Below are 22,842 nucleotides of genomic sequence, written 5' to 3'. Positions count from 1 at the left end.
AGAAAGGAAGTTTTAAACCATTTACACGTGCATATAAAATCTAAATGTAATCTTACAAACTAAGGAGAGTGCTATTAAATGTGTAAATGTGAGAGTGCTATTGATAGCGTCTGCTGTCATGGGTCTGTCACAGTGACGGACTGAGGCTGCTGTTGTCTTCTTCTCTGATCAAAACAGTGTCCCCTTGCGGATACTCAATGAATTGCACCTTATTAAAAATATTAATTCTGTCTTTAATGCATTTTTTTCACTTTTAAATTATCCTGCGGGCCTAATTGAACCTCCTTGCGGGCCGGTTCCGGCCCGCGGGCCGTATGTTTGACACCATGCTTTACATAATCATCTCGCGGGCCGGATTAAACTCCTTTGCGGGCCGGATCCGGCCCGCGGGCCGTATGTTTGACACCCCTGGTTTAAAAGCTGCATCATATGCTTTTCGTCTGGTATTCTCCATGTTGATCAGGGTTAGAAGAAAGACTGAAATAAGAAAGTTGTGATTACCAGTAATCATACAATTTCATTGGACCCCTGTGTACTACTCATTCATTTTATTGGTCGACTGTTGCCGGGTAACACATTCCCCCCCGCCCCCTAAAAAAGAGCGGAAGTTGTGATTAGTCATACAATCTAATCTCACTGGACCTCAGTGAAAGACTCATTCATTTTATTGGTCCATGTTTTTCCCGCGATGGAAAAAAAAAAATTAAAAAGCCGCTTCATATTACACGCCGCAGTGTTGAAAGGGTGGAAAAAAAGCGGCTTGAAATCCGGAATTTACGGTAATAGCTGTGCATTATGTTTCAGTGATTTTCTGAATATACGATTTGGAAATAAAAGTCTACCTTTTTATTGATGTTTTAATTGTGGTACTTAGACAGCTCAGTATTTTCTTGCAGTGGTACTTGGTGGAAAAGGGTTGAGAACCACAGTGTCTACGTCAGATACATTTTACAAACATCAATAATAAAGTAAGGCTACAGTATTAAAAAAAAACTATTAAACTAACAGTATTTTCCTCCTCATGAAAAATAAGTTCCAAATTATTATGCACATCAAGTTAAAAAAAATGAATAGAATCATATGAATGATTCACATTTCTGTTACGACAGAATTTTCAAAACAAACCCTACTTTAAAATTAAGACATTTGCCGATCAAAAATGTTGATCACCTCCAGCCTACATACTTAATCATTGAATTTCTCTGTCTATGGATAATTTCTGCATGTACAGTAATCCCTTGCTATTTCGCGGTTCGTTTATCGCGGATTCGGTGCATGCGGATTTTTTCAAACGTTCATTAAAAATAAATAAATCAATAAAACATTGTCCATATACATGGAGTGCAGTACTGTATATGTTGCTCTGTGTGACTCGCTGTTGCTTTGCAGCTTCTCCCGGACTGTTTGTGGACTTTTTGCAAAAAAAAAAAAAAAGTTTTTACCTGTATATGTTAATTGGTCGCTACTTTGCAGATTTTCGTTTATCGGGGGTGGTTTTGGTCCCCATTAACCGCGATAAACGAGGGATTGCTGTATCTAATTTTAAGGTTGCGATGAATGCCAGACTTTTGTGGTAAAGTTACACCGTTCTATAGAGCTTTCTTTAAAACATGCTCCACTCGCTCTTAATAGACTTGAGGTAAATGGATGCTGTTTTTTTTTTTTTTTTTTAATGCTATAACCTGGGTTTCCTTGTATGATCATGATTATACTTCCAAAAGACAAGGTTCTTCTTTCTAATACCAGGGCAGGGAATGATCAATTAGAAACGGCACAATTTAATTTTGACACCTTTTGCTCCCCCGCATGCGCCGCTCATCTTATTCCCTATACAGGATTCCAAAACATCACTAAGCCATGTCCTGTTTGACATTGGAATCTCATTCACGGCTTAAAGACAAAAGTATCTAGGCACACATCAACTGAATAATCAAATGAGATGGACTTAACCACTCATTTCCTGTTGAATCCTCTTGATCTGTTTTACTTTTCGACAACTGTATCATTCTGACTTAGTCAGATCAGTATGGGGAAAGCTCTTTTCTGTTGTAGTATGACAAGCTAGGTCCATAAACGCATGCTCAGATGAATTTTGGAACATGCACAAAACCCCGATTTCAAGCCCACCATGTGGGCCCAGCACCTCTCTCAGCAGTTTTTCTTCCATTTTCACTTTCTGTAATTGCAGTGATCACGAGGCCAAACACTTTTGTCCATTAATGTCAATGTGTAACATTTAAATCTTTGACCGATGAACAAGAAACACAGATGTTCATACTTGTATGGCCTCCTCCAACTTATAGTGCTGTGAGGTTTGGAGGAAACTCAAGAGCTGTTGGGGGGCAAAACGGCACATCAGGTCCAGTAGATGCGTGTGCAGATCATGTTCCAATGGAGGGGAAGTCCCCGGATAATGGCGTTCCCTAAAAAAAAATTATAATACATTGAAAAAACTGTTGCGTGCTCAGTGAAATGAAAATATGGAAAAAGCTTTGTATGAGAAGAACCAAACAGACCATGACTCCATGAATGAGCTCAAAAACTTGAAATGCAGCTCGCCATCCTATGAAAACAGGAAAGAAAAAAGGAACTTGAGCAAGCTTTCCTATTTGCATCAGAGGATTTTACCAAAGTGTATCAAACTGTTTCGATATATTGCACTTCTGTTTGTGCAGACTTAAAACCAACTGCTAACAATCATTAAGAATGGGTTTAATATATGGATGACAACCATTCGTAGGCCATTGTCTGAATTCTGCAAGCTGACAATATCAGTGCATTTTGTCTTTTAAAATGCTTTGGGAAATCTGTAATTGTATTCTTCTCAAATTATTCAGTTGTTAAGTTGTCATCAAGTAAAATATACTCGATGAAAAGTAGATTTGGTTGTTCGCGAGTGGTCTTGCAAAATGTCATCAAGCCAACGAGGCAAGAAAAATGACAAAATAAAACATGTCTATTTGTGTGTATACCTTACCGGAAGAAGGCAAACAATTTGATCCACTTCTTCAGCAAAGTGACACACAACCAGGTCAGCGGACCTGTTTGTATCAAAGATGATCAGTTCCTGTAAACATGTGTTGGAAAGAGCACATTTAGCGTGACAAAATGTGACAATTTGATAATGGACGCAGGGACCATGATTTCCGGACTATTAAGCGCACCTGAGTATTAAGCTCACCCACTAAATTAAAAAAAAAAAAAATGCATATTTAGGCTGCAATGAGGATAATGAATGACCACAAACCCTATACTGCAACATGTGATATGTACACAGAATGATGTTAATCAGAAAGTTTTTTTTTTTTAATTGACACGTACCGCATAAATTCCCTGAAAGATGTTTTTTTTCTCTCTCTGTACGCATGTATTATACGCTCCCCTGATTTGCTGGTATCCACGCTCAGAAAGTCAAGTATTGTCCGCATCGTAATTTGATAGACTGTGTCAAGGTAACGCGCCTCGTCAGGCAGGAGATAGAACACAAAATTGAGAAAATGGAATTGGATGGTTTAAGTCCTGAGACAAATTCCTAATTCGACCACTAGAGGGGAACAGAGGGATCCTAATGCAACGAGAAGCCAGCTCCACAAATCCTACCATGGGTGAACTAAAATAAATAGTAATATCGGTTACAAGTACATGCCAGAGTCAATGCCTTATGAAAAGCCTTATGAAATAATTACGGAAATTGTCAGCTGATAAAAAATCGACTAAGTTTAAAGAATGTTTAAGAAAATGAAGCGCTCCTTTTCTTCTTGTTTTCCTTTTTATTTAGCCAGTCATTATAAGATGACATTATAAAGGAACAAAGATATTAATCAAATGCTTATGCAATGCTTTTGAAACTGCTTTGAGTGAAGAGTATTACCTTATGACTGATTACTTTCTCTCCAAGTAATGTCATATGATGTGTAACGAAAGTTATGGGTTGAGAACCTAAGCGCCTACGAGAGAGATGGGCAAGCAACATGTCTATGTATATACATGATAACCACGCTGCAAAATGCTGCATGAAGAGACTGTCTGTCATTGGGAGGCTGAACCAGCATACAGGAGCTGTCCCCGGTCAGCTCCACAAATCCTGAACCATGGGTGAACTAAAATAAATAGTAATATCGGTTACAAGTACATGCCAGAGTCAATGCCTTATGAAAAGCCTTATGAAATAATTACGGAAATTGTCAGCTGATAAAAAATCGACTAAGTTTAAAGAATGTTTAAGAAAATGAAGCGCTCCTTTTCTTCTTGTTTTCCTTTTTATTTAGCCAGTCATTATAAGATGACATTATAAAGGAACAAAGATATTAATCAAATGCTTATGCAATGCTTTTGAAACTGCTTTGAGTGAAGAGTATTACCTTATGACTGATTACTTTCTCTCCAAGTAATGTCATATGATGTGTAACAAAAATTATGGGTTGAGAACCTAAGCGCCTACGAGAGAGATGGGCAAGCAACATGTCTATGTATATACATGATAACCCCGCTGCAAAATGCTACATGAAAAGACTGTCTATCATTGGGAGGCTGAAACAGCATACAGACGCTGCCCCCGGTCGACTCAAGTGAACATCGACTGAGATCTCAGAGCCTGCTCTGATTCAGCCCCGCCTGGAAAGGGAGTTCCCTTCAGTTGGTTCCCACCAGAAATTCCCACCAGAAATTCTCACCAGAAATTCTCACCAGAGAAAATTCAGTTCCCACCAGGAAAGATTGCGTAACCTGACCTGATACGACCTTGCCTGGGAAACTGTAGGCGATCAGAATCCACTAGGTAAATGGTGCTTCGCCCGCGAAATTGTGGTATTAAAAAATGATAAAGCGGATGAGAATAATCAAATTTCGGACAACCTGTGAAAAATTAGGCAAGCTGAACCTCGGGAGCTTTTCGGGACCTGATCAATCTGTGAGAGGCATACCGATGATAGACATGAAAAAGCGATCACTTAATTATATCCTTTTATATTATTCCCCTTTTTCTATTTTTACCCTTTTTTGATTTGACATTTAAATCATGATATATTCTATTATCTTGGGAGATTGGAATGAGAAAAAATGTAATCAATATTAAAGGTTGTGATGATTGTTCGGGAGCGCAGTTGTGACATACCAGCGACGGCTGGTCCGCATCATGTGAGAATGAACATCACATTAAAAACCCGTTGATTATAAACGCTCTAGTCCTTGTTTTCTCTTATAAGATAATTAAGAATTTATCTCCATCACACCCTCCTGTTAATAAAAGTGTGAACGGCAGGGAGGCTTCGACGCCGAGGCCTCCGTATGTGATTCCATTTGCGCGAAGGTTTAAAAGCGTTTTACTCCGGCTTTTAGGTTATGCCCAAACCTATGAAAATGACAAACCCTAATGACTGTAACAACGGTGATTAAACTTTAACCTAGGTGTGATACCAATTGCAACAGCGTGAAAAAATGATGAGAGGGAGCTGCCGTAAAAGCGCAGCGTCCGCTCCGCCGTTCTCCGACTCTGAAATGATATGTTAGCGGTCTGCCGTGAAAGAGCAGCGCCCGCTCCGTCGCGGTTACTCGTCGGGGACGAAGGCGGAACGGAGGAAGACGGGGTTGGCTTCGCAAACTCAGTTTTATATTTACTGAATAAAAAATTATTTTTAATAAAATAAAGACTGGAGGCAGTTAGATCCTAGGCGAATCTCTCTCAGTGGTCGGCTCGCGAAAAATAGGAAAAAGGGAGGAAGCGTGTGTGCGAGCGGGCGAGGGAGAGGGAGAGCGGCGGCGGGGGCCGCCCGCTCCCCCATTTTCTTCTCTCTCTCTCACTCGAGGCCTCTCGTCCCTTGGAAGCCCGTTACCAGGAGGGCCAACCTTCGGGAATAAATCAAATTTGAAGGGAGGAAAGGATAGAGCGGCCTTTTTCCCCCCTTGTTCCCGGTTCGATTCCCGTCGCTGACAACTAGAATTTCCTGTGGTCAGACACATTTTTTTTTTTTGTGTAAAGGGAAGTTCTCTGGTGGCCCGGTGGTCAACCTGTTCACGTGTCGCCCCTAGGTGTGAGTGTGAGAGCGGATGGTTGTTTGGCTATATGTGCCTTGCGATTGGCTGGCAATCAGTTCATGGTGTACTCCGCCCGAAGACAGCTGGGATAGGCTCCAGCACGCCCAGCAACCTTTGTGAGGAAAAGCGTATCAGAAAATGGATCGATGGATGGATTGAAATTCTCTTACATTGCTATCAGTTTCGGCTGTCATGATTTTTTGCACCAAAACCGGTAGGCGCGGAGAACAAGCCAACAACCGTAAATATGTCTTGCACGATGTTGTGTTTTGTATAAAAGTGGGTTTCCAAAGCAAGTCTCATCAGAGAGCCAATTCACAAAGCTCTCATGTCAGACACACTCGGTCAACTTTGGAAATGGCTGACACATTTCTGTGATGTCACGCGAGAAGGCTTGATCCCAAATCAGGCTGCACCGTGCTCATTCGCAGGCTATATATACACCTTGGAAGCTGTGCCATTCCCTGATGGAAGACCAACCCTTCTGAGAAATGGGACACCCCTTCATTGTCAAACACAACCAAGAAAATATTGGCAGCATGAAGCTTGTTAGCTGGTAAAAATCCATAAATTCGCCACATCGGTGTTTAATTCACAGGGTTCAAAAACCTGTGAGAAAACAGCGGTTTATAGTCCGGAATATATTGAAGTCAGCTACGTTACGTTAAGGATGAGGACCAGACGCACAAATTCCATAACACAAAAAAAAAAAAAGATTTAAGATAATTTTAATACTGGAAGCCAGTAAGTCCAAATAACTTAAGGCCTTGTTCTTAGATTTGTGGATTCAATGCCTTTTTGACTTTTTAAGGATCCGCGGGAGCCCTGTCAACTGCTTCACGCTCCAGCCACACGCATTGTCCGTAAATGAACACAGCGAAGCTCAGCTACTTATGAGCGGACGTCGTGGCTAGTGTTGTGCTTTTGAGAAAAACTAGGCAATGCTTCTGTGATCTCCAGGTTGGAATATTAAAGTCTTGTGAATTTTATGAGATTTATTTTGCGGGACGGCACTGGTTAGCATGTCTGTCTCACAGTGCACAGGCGCAGGGTTCGATTCCGGCTCCGGCCTTCCTGTGTGGAGTTTGCATGTTCTCGCCGTGCCTGCGTGGGTTTTCTCCGGGTACTCCGATTTCCTCCCCCATTCCAAAGACATGCATCACAGGCTGACTGAACACTCCAAATTGTCCCCAGGTGTGAGTGTGAGCACGAATGGTTGTTCGTTTCTGTGTGCCCTGCGATTGGCTGGCAACCGGTTCAGGGTGTCCCTCGCCTACTGCCTAAAGACAGCTGGGATAGGCTCCAGCATGCCCACGACACTCATGAGGATAAACGGATAAGAAAATAGATGGATGAAGATTTATAATGCTGTAAAAAGGCCCAGAATGTCTACCCTGCTAATTTAAAAGTGATCTGGAGGTGCATCTGGTTATTCAGGTATACAGTTCAATTGATGACCTGAATAAAATAGATGCACACTTTCTCCCATATATCCTTTTTTCCCCCATTTCATGATGACACAAACATATTTTAAATCCACAATGAATCATAAAGCAAGACCACAACAAATAAAGGGCATACCGGCGACTTTCCTGAGTTCATCAATGCACATGAGCTGACCTGTATGTGCTGCAGTGTTTTATTCTTGATTGCTTGCTTCTCCTCAGACCCGTGGCTTGACATAGACATCAGGTGGTCGATATAGCTGAAGATCTCCCCCTTCACATACACAAAGAAATACTTTTTTCACTTGACCAACTAAAAAGGGGTCACCTTCATTTTTACTCAATTCCTAACACAATAAATCTTAGATTACACTTTGGAAGTCAATGGAAGCATTTCTTAAAAGCAATAAATAAATGAGCCGGTTGGATTTACTAGACTTTTTTTAGTTGCTTTGTTTTTACCTTTCTCAGAGGGTCTTTTAGGTAGCAGTCAATGGTCTTGTCATACATATGTTTCTTCTCATAAAGAAATTCCAAAATTTGGTAGCTGTGTTGGAAGACAGGGAAACAAAGTCAAATAGATATTTCTAAATACATCAATGATTTATCTATCATTAAAACAGGATTAAAAGACAAAACAAAACAACAAATTGTTATTTTGTGCACATAATCATTGGTGGTAGTTATTATTGGATTGCATCAGTTCCAACTAGCACATCAGCGGGTGAAGTTTCTGAATCTCAATACGACCCTGACGTGATGCTGTCAGTGCGTGAAAGAATTGGCTATATGGCCTTCCTAGCTAATGCACAACCTGGTTGCTTGTTTGTTGTGGAAAAAGTTAATGTTATCATGAATTAAAAAAATATATATATTATTTATTGCCAGATTTCCATCAGTTCCAACTAGCACATCAGCGGGTGAAGTTTTTGAATCTCAATATGACCCTGACGTGATGCTGTCAGTGTGTGAAAGAACTGGCTATATGGCCTTCCTAGCTAATGCACAACCTGGTTGCTTGTTTGTTGTGGAAAAAGTTCATGTTATCATGAATTAAAAAAAAAAAAAATCTTATTTATTGCCAGATTTTTTTTTACTTTGTCTACTGTGTATTTGCCCAGTATGAAAGGTAAAAATGATTTGGTACCCCTGCTTTTAATGAAATCTTTTTTCTTTCTTTTTTTGTCAGCTACTCACAACTTGGCTCTCTGTGACAAAGTCAACAGCTTTTCTTCATCAAACTGGACCACACCTCCGACCTGGAGCAGCTGCAGTAGAACCTTGAAACCAAGAACATACATAGCCCAGTCATGATGTCAAAAAAATCAGTTTGTGTGGAAATAACAAAGCCCAAGTACAGACCCGAGATTTATTCGATCGTTTTGATGAAGGCTTGTAATTCAACTTTACAGTAATATTATTTTCCCCTTCATCCACTAAACACAATTTTACCCCAAGTGACAACTCTTGACGGATGTTAGCAGTGGAGCAGCTACCCAGCTATATCTCCGCCATATGTAGCAGTGGCAGTCCTCGTGACAGCTCGCATTTTCTTTGGACATGTTAGTGATGATAAATCAGTCCTTCAGTAAGTACGGACCACACAATCAAAAACCGTCACCTCTTTATTGTGACGAGGTGCGTAACATCGGGGTGACTGAGATTTTGAATCCCTGTACTTGTAAATGTGAAAAGTTTTCCTTATTTTTAATAGACTTTTGTACAATCCAGTTGTGTGGGGGGAGGGAGAAAAACTTTTTTTTTTTTAATTGCATATTATTCCTGGGGTTCCAAGTGTAATGTGAAACTCGGTTGTAAATATCTGTAATTGGACACGAGTATGCACATATATATTTTGAAATGTTTATATTTTATTATTCAGATTTTTAATTTAATTCTTTTCTCTTCAAATAAAGTAATTTGTTGAAGTGGTGTGGGGGGCACCCTAGCCCCCCTCTATTGACCGGCTGAGGAAGACTGCTTTTAAATTAAACAGAGATGAAAGTGGACTTTTCTGAAAATTCCGAAATGAATGAATGAATGAATGAATAATGGGTGCATCTGATAGCACAAAGACGGACAGAAGAGAGAAGGAGAAAGAAATATGCCTGCAGAAAAGGTAAGGTATTCCAGAGAGGCATTTCAACTGAGGACATTTTCCTTGTAAACATCAGCACTGTGGTAGTCGCTTCTAAGTGGTGATGCTTAAAAACAAATATACATAGCTCTATTCACAAAAATGATCAATTTAAGAAATAAAACGGCGGATTTCCGCGGATCCGCGGAAAATTGCCATGTATACGCAAATGACGTCACACACGACAACAGCTAAGCTAAGTTAGCCGAGACGACACTCGAAGTCGGACGGACACGATTTTCTGCCAATCTGTGTTTTTCCCTTTTTGGCCAAATATATTTTTTACTACAACTGTCTTGTTGACGGCGTCTTTTATTCGTTCCACTGGGGTTTAGCAGGTGTATTTATAAAGAGACGAAAATTGTTTGGGGACTATCCCCCACGTTCTAGTTGAGATGGTATAACCCAAGAGGCAAAATGACGCTTGCTACTGTTGTTGCGAGTTGCCATTCGTTCTACTAAACCATTAGTCAAACGCCATCATGTCTTCTGTCGTTATTACACAAACAAAAATCTCTTTACCGTTACTAGTGTTAGTGCCTAAATATGGCTACGCTCGTGAAAGCAATACAACGAACTCAAACGCGTCTTCGTTCAATGTTGTCAACTAATATCCGGATAAATTTTATTATTTATTTTATTTTCCTCAATTCTCCGGAGAAATTTTCATAAAAATTTGAAAAACCCGGAATTCCGGGAAAATCCGGAGGTCTTTCATCTCTGATAAATTAAAGTCATATCACAAACCTGCTGTCGTTCCGTGTGTCGAGAGGCATCATCTGATCTGCATAGGAACTCCAAGACCTGAACAGAATACAATAAAGATGAATTATGTTTGCTGCCTTTGTACCCGTTGGTTATACAAATTCTTATACAAAATAATAGTAACACAATAATGGCGGGCATTCGAAGATCTTAAGATCTTGAGTCATTCGAATGTGACAAATTTGTGTGCCTTTTTGTTGAATAAATGGACTTCATGTCACACTTGATGCTACATCCTGAGGGAGCTAGATATGGATCAATCTTCTGATTTCTTGGGCGTAGTATTTTAAGAGTTCTGTAAAGCACTTTGTAACAGCTGCAGTGGTTGTGAAGGCTCTTTATCAGTGGTTCTTAACCTTGTTAGAGGCACCGAATCCAACCAGTTCATATGCACGTTCATCAAACCCTTCATGAGTGAAAAATAAAAATATGATTTTTTTACAAATTCAAGACATAAAAAAAACACATTTATTAAAACCAGAAAAAAGTAAATAAAAGTACATGGCACAAGTATTGTTTTTTTAAAATTGTATGATGTACTATCACGACAGTCACACGGTGGCTACTGAGCGAACTAAATTTCCCGCAGCACTGATTGGACAAGCAATGTAATGTGATCATCTGCAGCCAGTGATGGCTAAGCGGGCGTGTCATAACTAATTGACATCTTAAGTCGGGTGGGTCTTAATCTCCACGGCAGACGCTCCGTCGAAACCCTGAGGCCGATTCACCGAACCCCAAAGTTTCGATCAAACCCAGGTTAAGAACCACTGCTCTAAATAAATAAAGCTGTACTGTATTCTTTCGTACTCTCCTGTACCATAGCACCATCTAGTGGCTGCATAGCACAACCGCAGCCATTATTGCAACCATTCTATTCCATGCGCTTTATAATGCAGTGGGCCTAATATATAAAAACAGTTTTAAATTAGGCCATTCATTGAAGACGCGCCTTATAATCCGAAGCGCCTTATGGTGGAGAAAATACAGTAATTGCAGTATGTTTTCCTACCACTGTATTATGTGTGATGCATAGCATGGAAACAGACAGGAAGAGCTTACCTGGTCAAATAATTTTCTGTTTACAAAAAGTGTGTTGTCTGGTTTAGACAGCTGCCGAGCCAAAAACGTGAAAAGCCCGCCCACCTGGGATGGTGTAAAGTCCGGGTTGTCCACCATCACCTACGTAACAAGAAAAACATTGTATGGAAAAATAAGAGACTGTTTCCTCCAAATGACAACACTACCATGATGTCAAAACCACGCTTAACTGAACCAAGGCTTTACAAAAAGTATGAATTATTATATTTTGATCGTGTTTGAAATCTCACAAATTTTCAGATTCGGGATGAAATCTAGGCCTTTGTTATTGAACACCAATTTTTGGCTTAGCTCTGTTTTGCAAATAAATGACAGGTTTTTGTTTAATTCTGTTTTAAGTCCAGTTTTAGTGTATGTCTGAATTAATTTGGCACAACCATCGTATTCCATAGGTCACGACAATTGTGTTCCTGTGTTCTGAATTTTATTTTGGTCAATAAACCTTTTCTCTTCCTTTGACTGTTTATTTTTAAAACAGTTTGCTTTCTTTTAGAGAGGAAGTCAGGTCAAAAATGTTCCTTACAATAATGTGTTATGCACAACGATTAGTCTAAACATGGTATTTTGATTAATACTGCATTTGAGGTAAAATGAATTAAGCAGAAAAAGTCCACCCGTTTTTACCGACTAAAAATGACATCAACAATTGCTGAGGGTCAGGAAACAACCCTCAAGACTCACCTGCTTTCTGGGTTTGGTCACACTGACAACCACAAGCTGAGCCCTTAGGCACTGTTATGTCATTTTCAGTTGCCAGCACGTGTCAGTAGTGATGTGCTCCACGGGTCGAATCCCTGAAGCGTGTGCCGAGTAATCTAGATGAGTGGTTCATGAATGGGGAGTCGAAGCGCGTGTTAATGACGTCAGTTGTGACGTTTGAAGCCCCACGAAGGGGGTGTACCACATGACTGATTCAGGAAATGATACGATAGGTTCGAGTGTTGTTCGAAATAAAAGTGACAAAGAAACGCTATGGATTCCCCTTCATACCAACTTGCTATCACATATCTATGCACCCCTGCTTCATCAGTACCATGTGAAAGAGTTTGTTCAAAAGCAGGTGAAATTCTCTGCAAAAAAAGAAACCGCCTGAGTCCAAAAAATTTGGATAAAATATTGTTTTTAAATAAAAACGAATAAGCACTTTATTTTACCTCATTTCACATTTTAATTTGTTGCATAAGCACAAACATAGACAAAGTAACACAGAACAATTCATGTAAAACACTCCTCAAATACATATTATTATGTGTTCAGAGCATGATTTACACCCCACCATTTTATTGCATGCACCAAGCATGTTATACATTTTCCTGTCCACATGATGGCGTAGTCGAGGAAATGATTCATCTTGAAGCCCCGAAGCGTGTGTGAAGTATTTCCCTGCAGGGCTTCACTGCTTTATGGGGCTTCATTTTGCCATCACTACGTGTTAGTACAAAGCAAAATGGCCACACCTGCTGATCTGAATGCAAACAGGTGAACTTTTCTGCATAATTAATTTTCCGCAAACACATTAGAAATCGGAATACCATGTTTAGACACATGGGGCAGGGATGAGATTTTTCAGCTTTTTGGCGGAATTCCGCTTTTTTCCAGTCAAAATGGACCTTTTTTATATTGTTCCAAATCCGTTGAAATTTTTTTTTGGGGGGCGGGGTAGTGTCTGGTGTTATTTCTGGGCTGTCGGACTTCGGAAGACTGGGACACGTAGTTTACAAATAAAGTTGGCAAGCATCCATTTTGAATACCGTTTTTTTCTCGCAAAGCGTTAGTTTGTCGTTACTTCGTATATGGGCTAAAACCAATGTCTTACTTGTTATGATTGGTCGCTATATCGGCAAATGCAGAATCACAACCAATCTTTGTTCGCCTTCCTAAACCCCTTTCCTGCGTTATTAATGGTTTTGCACTAGGGATGTAGTGTATTGAAATGACTTGTGTACGTAGTCTGTATTAAACAAATGCCGAATGTGATTAAGACTCATGTCGAAGCTAAAGTGTGTCAGATAGATGTGGATCTGAAAAACAAGTTTCGATGGGACTGGTTGGATAGAAAGCTGACGATGTCCCCAGTAGGAACCAGTAAAGAGGAACCATTGTCTGTGCTTGTGTCGGATTTTGTGAAAAAGCTCGATGTCGTTGGTAAAAGCTCTGTGTAGTGTGTGACGATGTCATTCTACACGGAAAATGCATTCATAACCCATATATAGTAAACAGTTTTGGGACCTCACTATCACTGTCTGAGGTAAGTATCAACAGCTTTTTTTCACATTTACACAACATTTTATGAATACAAGTAATGAAGAAATCTTAAATATGGCAGGGAATGTGTTTCCTTATTTAGTTTGGATTTTGCGCAGCAAATTTGAAGTTACATGTTGGTGCTCACCAGGAATGCATAAGCAAAATTGCACAAAGGCCTATGTCAAATTTTCACTTGAAAGAATAGTGAACAATAGGGCGTGGGATTTTTTTTCTGTGAAAATTTCAAGTAGTGTGAACATTGAATACACTTCATCTTTAGCATGTTTAGTATCAAGTGCGAATTTTGTAAGCAAATAGGGAATGCTATTTAAACAAAAATTGTAACATTTTGTTGATAAAATTCAGGCCCCCCTTTTTAAGAAGGAGATTGAAGGCCGTATTCCAACTACTAAAGGAAAATTAAGTGAGATTCCAATGAAGTTGTGTTAAACAAATAAAAACAGAATACAATTATTTGCAAATCATGTTCAACCCATATTCAGTTGAATATACAACAAAGATGTGATATTTAATGTTCAAAATGTTAAACTTGATTATTTTTAGCAAATAATCATTGATATTAATTTGATTGCTGCAACTCATTCCAAAAATGTTGGGACAGGTGGAAAAAAAGTTGAGGAATACTCATTAAACCTCATTCCATAGGTGAACAGGCTAACTGTGAATAGGTGGGTGCCATGGATGAATATAAAAGGAGCTTCTCTTAGTCACTCAGTCACTCATAAGGAAAGATGGGGCAAGATTCACCTTTTTGTGAACAACCGTGTGAGAAAATAGTCCAACAGTTTAAGGGCAATGTTCCTCAACGTATAATTGCAGGGGATTTAGGGATTTAAACAGCCACGGTCTATAATGTCATCAACAGGTTCAGAGAATCCGAAGAAATAGCCGCATGTAAGCGGCAAGGGACAAAAACAACATTGAATGTGCGTGACCTTCGAGTGCATCAAAAACCGACATCATTGTGGAAAAGGTCCAGGAATACTTCAGAAAATCAATGTCAGTAAGTACAGTTCAGCGCTACATCTGTAAGTGTGACTTAAACTTAAAACTCCATGATGCAAAGGAAAAGCCATTTAGCAACAACAGCCAGAAACGCAGCCAGCTTCACTGGGTCTAAGCTCATCTAAGGAGGACTGCTGCAAAATAGAAACGTGTTTTGTCGTGCGCCGAGTCCACATTTCTAATTTTTGGAGGAAATCGTGTCTTTCAGGCCAAAGAGGAAAAGAACCATCCGGACTGTTATGGACGCAAAATTTAAAAGCCAGCATCTGTGATGGTATGGGGCTGTGCTAGTACCAATGGCATGGATAACTTACACATCTGCGAGGGCGCCATTACAGTAATGCTGAAAGGAACATCCAGGTTTTGGAGAAACAGATGCTTCTTATTTCAGCAAGACAATGCCAAACCATATTCTACATGTCTTACAATTGTGTGGCTTCATCGTAGAAGAGTGTGGGGATTAGACTGGCCTGCTTGCAGCAGACCTGTCTCCCATTGAAAATGTGTGGCACATTATGAAGCACAGAATATGATGTATTGCAGCCACAAAATCCCAAGTTAATGATTATTTGCTTAAAAAAAGTTAATCAGTTTTAAGATGAAATATCTCGTGTTTGTAAGTGTATTTAATCAAATATACTGTAGGTTCAACATGATTTGTGAATCATTTTCTGTTATGTTTAACACAACGTCATTGGAATTGGGTTTGTAGTATGGACTGAGAAACCGCGTCCCCAGACCCAATCCAGAGACAAAATAAAGAGGTCCCTGGAATGTAACGAAAACAAAAAACTCAAGACCATTTTGGACTAAGAAATGTGGAGGCTGGACTGGTTGCTGAAGGATTCTTAAGAACCACCACAGTGTCCTCGAGTAAAGCACCAAACTATACCAGTTTCGTTTGTGTTAAACAAATTAACCTTTGTAGTAAAAATATTCATCTTTTACACTTTTTGTTTCTTTTTTTTTTTTGGGTGGGGGGGTGGGTCTCCATTCAAACACTCACAGTTGGAGCAATGAAACAGACATTAGAAACTGGATATTGCAGTTGATCCAACAGATTGCAAATGCCATTGTGTATCGACAATAATGTACTTTTTTTAAACAAATTAATCTTGAGTGGGAAAAATTAGTCGACACAAAGTGACATTTTAGTTAAAAATATCCAAATTCACAATAATTCAACCACGGGAACAGTACATGTATTCCACATAAAAAAAATGTTTTTGTGTTTTTCCCCCATTGAAGAAATCTGAGGCCTTCTGGTAATAACAATAAGACTTGTATGCATTCAACATTTCTGTGACATGCTTTTGTCAAACGACACCAAGGATCATGAATGATCATTTTAGTCATGCTCTCAAAGTTCAAAATTTCTTTGCGACAAGAAAAACTGTTTGCACTGAAGCCATCATTTAGCTATGTGCATTATCAGATTGACAGTATAATTTTAAACAGACACATCTTGACTTAGGACGTGACCTCGCGTTGAACCTTGTGGTGTGACCTTGACTTGAAATGCCATAGTGATGTTGGGGCAAAGCGGCCTCCTTTCCCCCGCGTGTTCGTTGAATTTCGGATGAGGAGAATGTTGGTTCTTCAAACAAAGGCTGGAATCGATGAACAGTTCCTTCAAAGCTTTTAATAACAGAATATTCTGGGCATCAGTGAATTACAGACAATGGCTGTGGGTCACAAGTGCGAAGCAGGAAGAGAATCACATCATTTTTATATTATCAGAAGGGCGGTACTGAGGCACAAAGTGTGACATCATAACTTTCGTTTGTCCTAAACCGATTCTCAGCTTGGCTCATTCCAATGTTTGTGCGTCTGCGGCAGGGAGTATTTTAATTTTAAGTGATGATTGTTACAAGGACGCCATGATACACCGCGGACATGGGAAAGTCATACAGCATGACTAAATATGGGCAGATTACAGACTTCAGTGGCAAGACCAATGTGGTCAATTTAGCAGATGAATATCAGATAACGCTCTGCATGCATCCCCTTCGCTGACTTGCGGTTTCACACCTAAGTCCTGTTCGAACAAACACCGGAACAGTTTCTAATTTCAAGGACAACAAAAGTACTGCAACGACTATTCGAAAACGAACAAGCTGGGACAGCTTTTAGGGAAAATGAATATGCCGCGACAGCAATTCGGGCAAGAGAAAGTGAAGTATCCATTGACAGCTACGCCCTGTTTAGAGTATATAAGATTTGCCTTGGGATATTGACCCTGCGCATTTGTGACTTGACCACAGCAATTGTCTGTATCACACTTGTGCCCTGAACGTTCTGATTAAATCTTCTTGAAGCAACTTCTCCATTTCCAGCCCTGATTTCACACCTCAACTCAGCCCAAATTCAAATGAACACGCGGAGGACTCGGAGGACGCAGAAGACGGCGAAAGGATCCCGCCGACCACAACATCCTCTCCCTCCTCGCTGCCTCCAACAGCATTCAGTAAAAACGACAATCTTTGAAACCTTTTGCAACCTTTTATAAAACCCTGACCCCCCCGAATTTGCTACGTTCGCAAGCATTCACCACTCAGTGAGATACTATCTTTACCCATGGCTATGAGAATCAAAACTCTGGGTGTCAAACTGCCGGGATTAGATACCTTGTACTCCCGAAGCACCCACCAAAAGATTCCCAGGGAGACACGTCAAACGCCTTCTCCAAGTCCACAAAACACTTGTTGGGCGAGCTTCTCTGCCCAAGATGTCGGGCTAGGCCACCTTTCAACGCCCAGGCATAAACCACACTGCTACTCCTGAATGTGAGATTCAACTTCCCGACGAACCTTCTTCGCTAGCACTCCTGAATAGACCTTATCAAGGAGGAATGTGATCACTCTGTAGTTGGAATATGACTCAAGTCAAGATCTCCTTAAAAACGGGGACCACTACTCCACTTTCCCAATCAATGCGATGTTGCAGAGGCGTGTCAGCGAAGACAGCCCCACAGCGTTTAAAATCTCTGGACAGAGTTCATTCATGCACCCCTGGAGCCCTACCACTGAGGAGCTGTTTAGCCACGTCACTGACTTCAACCCCAGCGATACGAGAGCCCACCTTGGAGTCCCCAGACTCTATTTCCTCACGGGAGGGTTTGTTGGCGGAACTGAGGAGGTCTTCAAAGATCAAGATCAGCAGTGCTCATAGTGCACTGCTACCATCACCTGAGACACCAGATTGTCCAGAAGTTCTTAAAAGCTGTCCGGAAGATTTTTCCGAGACAACTCCTTCTTCAGCTTAACGGCTGTCCAAACTGCTGGTGTACACCAAAGGGTTCATGGACAGCCACCACACCTGGCACTGACCACCTTATGGCTATAGCTCCGGTCTGTAAGTTCTACCAGAGGTGGGAGTTGAGACTCCCTCTGACAGGGGGCTCTGCCAGATCTTCACAGCAGACCCTCAAAATACATTTGGGTCTACCAGGTTGGACTGACATCTTCCCCCACTATCTGAGCCAATACTGTACACCACCAGGAGGTGATCAGTTGACAGCTCCTTCCTCTATTCACCCCAGTGTCCAAGAGATGTGGCCTTGAGCTCTGATGAAATGACTATAAAGTAGATCATCCAACTGAGGCCTAGGGTGTCCTGGTGCCAAGTACACCCTAATGTCTGAGCATGGTGTTCATTATGTACAATCCATGACCCCTCAAAAAAGAAAAGTAGACATAATTAATCACAATAATAAATGCTCCTGGGATGCAAGGGCCTGGTCTCAATCGGCGGGGTCGTCACAGTGCGTAGATCCGATCAGCTTCACCAGGGCCCGCCAATGACCACGGTCATGAGCCACGGTTACCCCTGGAACACCCCACTTGTGCCATCTTTTCATTCGACCCAGCTACAGCCAGCTGGAAAAGGCCACGCGGAAGACCCCACACCAGATGGCTTGATGTCATCAGGGAGGATCTCCCGCGTCAGGAGCTTACCCTGGAGGACGCAGCGGACCTGGCTCATCACATCATTGTGACATTCAGTGTTTGCGGTTAGAGAAACCTGTCTTTATATTCACGACAAACCGTCAAAAAAGTAATTGGCCCATGCCTAGCTATGACTAATATCAATGCAAAGGCTCACATTTTTGATCATCATCTTCATGGAGGCCAACTGGTTCGCACATCTGTCTCACAGTTCAGAGGTCGTGAGTGCATGGTAGGTTAACCAAAGGCACTATATGGTCCCTAAGTATGAATTTGAATGGTTGTATATCTATATGTGCCTTCCGATTGGCTGGGGAGTAGTTCAGGGTTTACCTCGCCTCTCGCCCAAAGTCGCCTGGTTAGGCTTCAGCACACCCGCAGTGCAACTAAGGATAAACGGTACATAGAATGGATGGATCTTTACAGTGGCTATTATTTCCCCCTCTCTCTGGTTGTCATGAAAGTTTCATCTGATTCGTAGAAACAGTCTTTTTATTTAAAACAGACATCTGAAACAGCATGTAACATTCAGGGGTATTCATTTATTTTAATCATACACCTGAGCAACCATGATCGCTGTATACCGAAGAACAAATAAGATAAAATAGTCAAGTAAATAAATGCGTGCAGGAAAACTCACCATAGCAAGAACATTTAGGAATTCTCGAGTATCAAAGTGGAGCAGTGTATGAATAAGAGGGTAAGCATCTGACGATGATTCCCCTGCATGGAGCAGAATCAAGTACTCAAATACCTGACAAACACAGAGAGAAAATTAGCTCAGTCTAGAGTGTAGAGGCTGCACTAAATCAAAGTTAATAGGACATTACATGATATATTGCAGCCAAAAAAGTTTCATTTGATGGCAACATGTTCAAATATAGGGGGTCCTCTGTTCACCTATTATTATTACAATAATACAAACCCCATTCCAATGTAGTTGGGATGTTGTGTTAAACATAAATAAAAACATAATACAATTATTTGCAAATCATGTTCAATCGATATTTAATTGAATAAACAAAGACAAGATATTTAATGTTGTAAATTGATACATTGTATTGTTTTTAGCAAACAAGTAATAACTTTAAATGTTATTGCTGCAACACATTCCAAAAAGCTGTGACTGGGTCATTTTTCCCACTGTGTTATGTCAACTTTAGTTTTAACAACATTCAACAAATATTTGGGAAGTGAGTCTCACTTCCCAAATATTTAATATAAAATACACACACTGAGGACACTAATTGTTGAAACTTTGTCTGTGGAATTCTTTCTCATTATTTCTTGATGTACAACTTCAGCTTCTCAACAGCTCGGAGTCTCCGTCGTATTATACGGTTCATAATGAGTCACACATTTTCAATGGAAGACAGGTCAGGACTGCAGGCAGGCCAGTCTAGTACAGTATCTGCACTCTTTTACTACGAAGCCATGCTGTTAGAACACGTGCAGAATGTTATTTGGCATTGTCTTGTTGTTTGTTTGTTTGTTTCACACTTGTGAGTGTTGTTGATAAATAGCTTTTGCTTTACATAGGCGAGTTTTAAGGTGCACTTATGGACGTAGTGCCGAGCTGTGTTCCTCAGCCCATGTGCTGATATCCTTTACACATTGATGTCGGTCTTTGATACAGTGGCGCCAGAGGCATCGAAGGTCACGGGCATTTAATGTTGGTTTTCGGACTTGCCGCTTACATGCGGTGATTTTTCCAGATTTCCTGAACCTTTTGATGATATTATGGAATGTAGATGATAACATCTCGAAATTCCTTTCAATTGTACGTTGAGGAAAATTGTTCTAAAACTGTTCGATGATTTTCTCATGGAGGTGTTTACAAAGAGGTGAATCTCGCCTCATCTTTGCTTGTGTATGACTAAGCAATTCAGGGTAGCTCCTTTTACACCCACCCGGCTGTTCCCAGTCAGCCTGTGTGACGTGGTGCTTGATGAGCATTCCTCAACTTTCCTTTTTTGCCACCTGACCCAATTCTTTTAAAACATGCCATTAAATTCTAGGTTAATGATTATTTGCTTAAAACAATAAAGTTCATCAGTTTGAACATTAAATATGTCTCATTTTTTTAATTTTCAAATCTTTGTATTTTGTTTTTATTTATGTTTAACACAGCATCCCAACTTCATTGGAATTGGGTTTGTACGTTGTATTGACCAGTGACATGAGGTGAGCTTCATGACTGGTGAGGTACTATTCCCCTGGAATAGGACATAAAAATATGAACCCAAAATAGAAGATTAGCCTATATTCGAATTTTAACCTTCATTGAAGCATATGTTTCAAATATGGCAAACACAATTCTCAAATACACAGATACTTCCTCACTGCCTTGCTGCTCCTATTTGGCAGCTATTGGAAGCGGGCTGTGTTGTGTGCCTCGTGGTCTCACAGAACGCAATGAGATTGCCACACATTATTTTTATTTCACCATGCTGTCTGTGTCTGTTTGCTTGTGCTGCTTGCTGTATGATGTAAGAGGAACAACTCCACATGTTTACCGACACGAGTGAGTAGCAAGTTGTGCTGAGAATTTATTGAAGGAAAAAAAAAAGGTGCAAGAATATCAAGGCCACGGCCAGTCAGGGGAGCAATCTGATTGGTTGAGACCACAACATGTGTGTCTGTATGTGAGGCTTAAGAGTCGAGGAGATGTTTTTTCCATCCTCCATTGACAAGTTGCACATTGTGCAACCTCAGATTTTTTTTTTTCAATTGCACCATTGTGGAATTAGAGCGCGTGTGCGCCCAAATTGGGTGCACTGTAGACCCACTTTCTTCACATTTTCCTGAATTTGTAAATACAATTGCTTTAGTGTTGTTGCTATTTCAGGTAATGTTCCCAAACACAAATATTAAGTAACAATCAGATTGAGAAACAAAATTGCTGTTGTTGTGTACAACAAGATTTGAGGTTGCTACTCCTTGATGCCTACATATACTGTAAAACATTTACTGCAAACAGGCGTGTATGCGGTGCGACGGTGCACATGAGCACTGGAAGTTCAAGTCAGTCATCGCAGTTTTGCGCACTACGCATGTTGTAGCTCAACTTAAGTCAGCCACCAAAACAATTGCTTATTTGTGAGGGCCATCTTTAAAATAAAGGCTATGTAAGGAAGGGATTGCTATCCATGTACAGTATTGCTTCACATCTATTTTGAAGTTAACCCTCGCGGCCGTAACAACGGCTGTGACAACTGGCTCTACAAGGCTTGCTCCGTACTAACATTACATTTCCTGTGAGATGACACGTAATAAACCTTGCCCAAATGTCTTAAATTTCATCGATGAGTCAGAGAGTCAAAGAAAAAAAATGTGCAGCAAACATGAACTTCTGGTGCTGATTTTAGAACCATGACAATTTTTTTTTAGCCCTACTTGTAAAAGCATTTACATTGTTGAAGCCTACTTTGTCCGGGAATCGAAAAACCAGCGCCCCTCGATTGTTCCAAATAGCTGATATTGAGATACCTGAATCTTGACCTGAACCACAAGATCCTCAGGGATGTCTCCGAGGGGATATGCCCTTCCTGCAAGACAACAACTTAAGGGGGAAAAAAAGCACATACAGTAAATAGATGTATCTGTGTATAAATTGCATTGTATGCATTGTGAATGTAGGTGTGTGAGTGAGTGTGTACAGTGGACTATATTTTCTGTCTGCAATACTGTAAACAACTTGACTGACATTTGGGCTGTTGTTTGTGTGTGAATGTATTTTGAGTGGTAAAGAATAGCCATCGCGACGACTGTGAAGTGAACTGGCAGAATATCAATGCAAGACAATACTGTTTGAGTCCTTCGCTGTCATAACAATACGTCCACAGAAAAAAAAATTAGGTTACATGTTGAGTCCATGAGGTACCTACGACAATTTACGACTGTAATGCAGTGTACTTCCAGCCGAACGACTTAAAAAAAAACAAAAACAAACTCTTAATTCGATGACGACCGAGTCAGCTATGTAATGTGGTTTCCAGTCTTATGTATACATGCACATTCACGTATGTATACAGTGATCCCTCGCTCTAACGCGGTTCACTTTCCGCGGCTTCGCTGTTTCACAGATTTTTTTAGTGCAGCTTTTCTAATGCTTTTAAACAGTGAATTGCGTTCTGCATCC

At 40.5% G+C, this 22,842-nt stretch overlaps 1 protein-coding gene across 1 annotated transcript in view; it reads right to left on the bottom strand.

Annotated features, from left to right (window-relative positions):
• Window positions 1-22,842, bottom strand: part of vps8 (VPS8 subunit of CORVET complex) — a 72,035-nt gene that overhangs the window by 12,510 nt on the left and 36,683 nt on the right. Inside the window, exons 25-38 of the mRNA XM_019881883.1 lie at window positions 22,191-22,263; window positions 19,250-19,455; window positions 19,035-19,087; window positions 17,778-17,894; window positions 17,382-17,499; window positions 12,163-12,184; window positions 11,443-11,562; window positions 10,363-10,419; window positions 8,676-8,758; window positions 7,941-8,025; window positions 7,654-7,752; window positions 2,978-3,067; window positions 2,517-2,563; window positions 2,279-2,423 (exon numbers count right to left, since the gene is read on the bottom strand). Of these exons, the coding sequence (XP_019737442.1) occupies window positions 2,279-2,423; window positions 2,517-2,563; window positions 2,978-3,067; window positions 7,654-7,752; window positions 7,941-8,025; window positions 8,676-8,758; window positions 10,363-10,419; window positions 11,443-11,562; window positions 12,163-12,184; window positions 17,382-17,499; window positions 17,778-17,894; window positions 19,035-19,087; window positions 19,250-19,455; window positions 22,191-22,263 (1,315 nt within the window). The remainder of the gene's footprint in view (window positions 1-2,278; window positions 2,424-2,516; window positions 2,564-2,977; window positions 3,068-7,653; window positions 7,753-7,940; window positions 8,026-8,675; window positions 8,759-10,362; window positions 10,420-11,442; window positions 11,563-12,162; window positions 12,185-17,381; window positions 17,500-17,777; window positions 17,895-19,034; window positions 19,088-19,249; window positions 19,456-22,190; window positions 22,264-22,842) is intronic.

The sequence above is a fragment of the Hippocampus comes genome, unplaced genomic scaffold, assembly GCF_001891065.2.
Source record: "Hippocampus comes isolate QL1 unplaced genomic scaffold, H_comes_QL1_v1.1 scaffold36, whole genome shotgun sequence".
NCBI lineage: Eukaryota > Metazoa > Chordata > Actinopteri > Syngnathiformes > Syngnathidae > Hippocampus > Hippocampus comes.
This window is presented reverse-complemented; position numbering and strand designations above follow the sequence as displayed.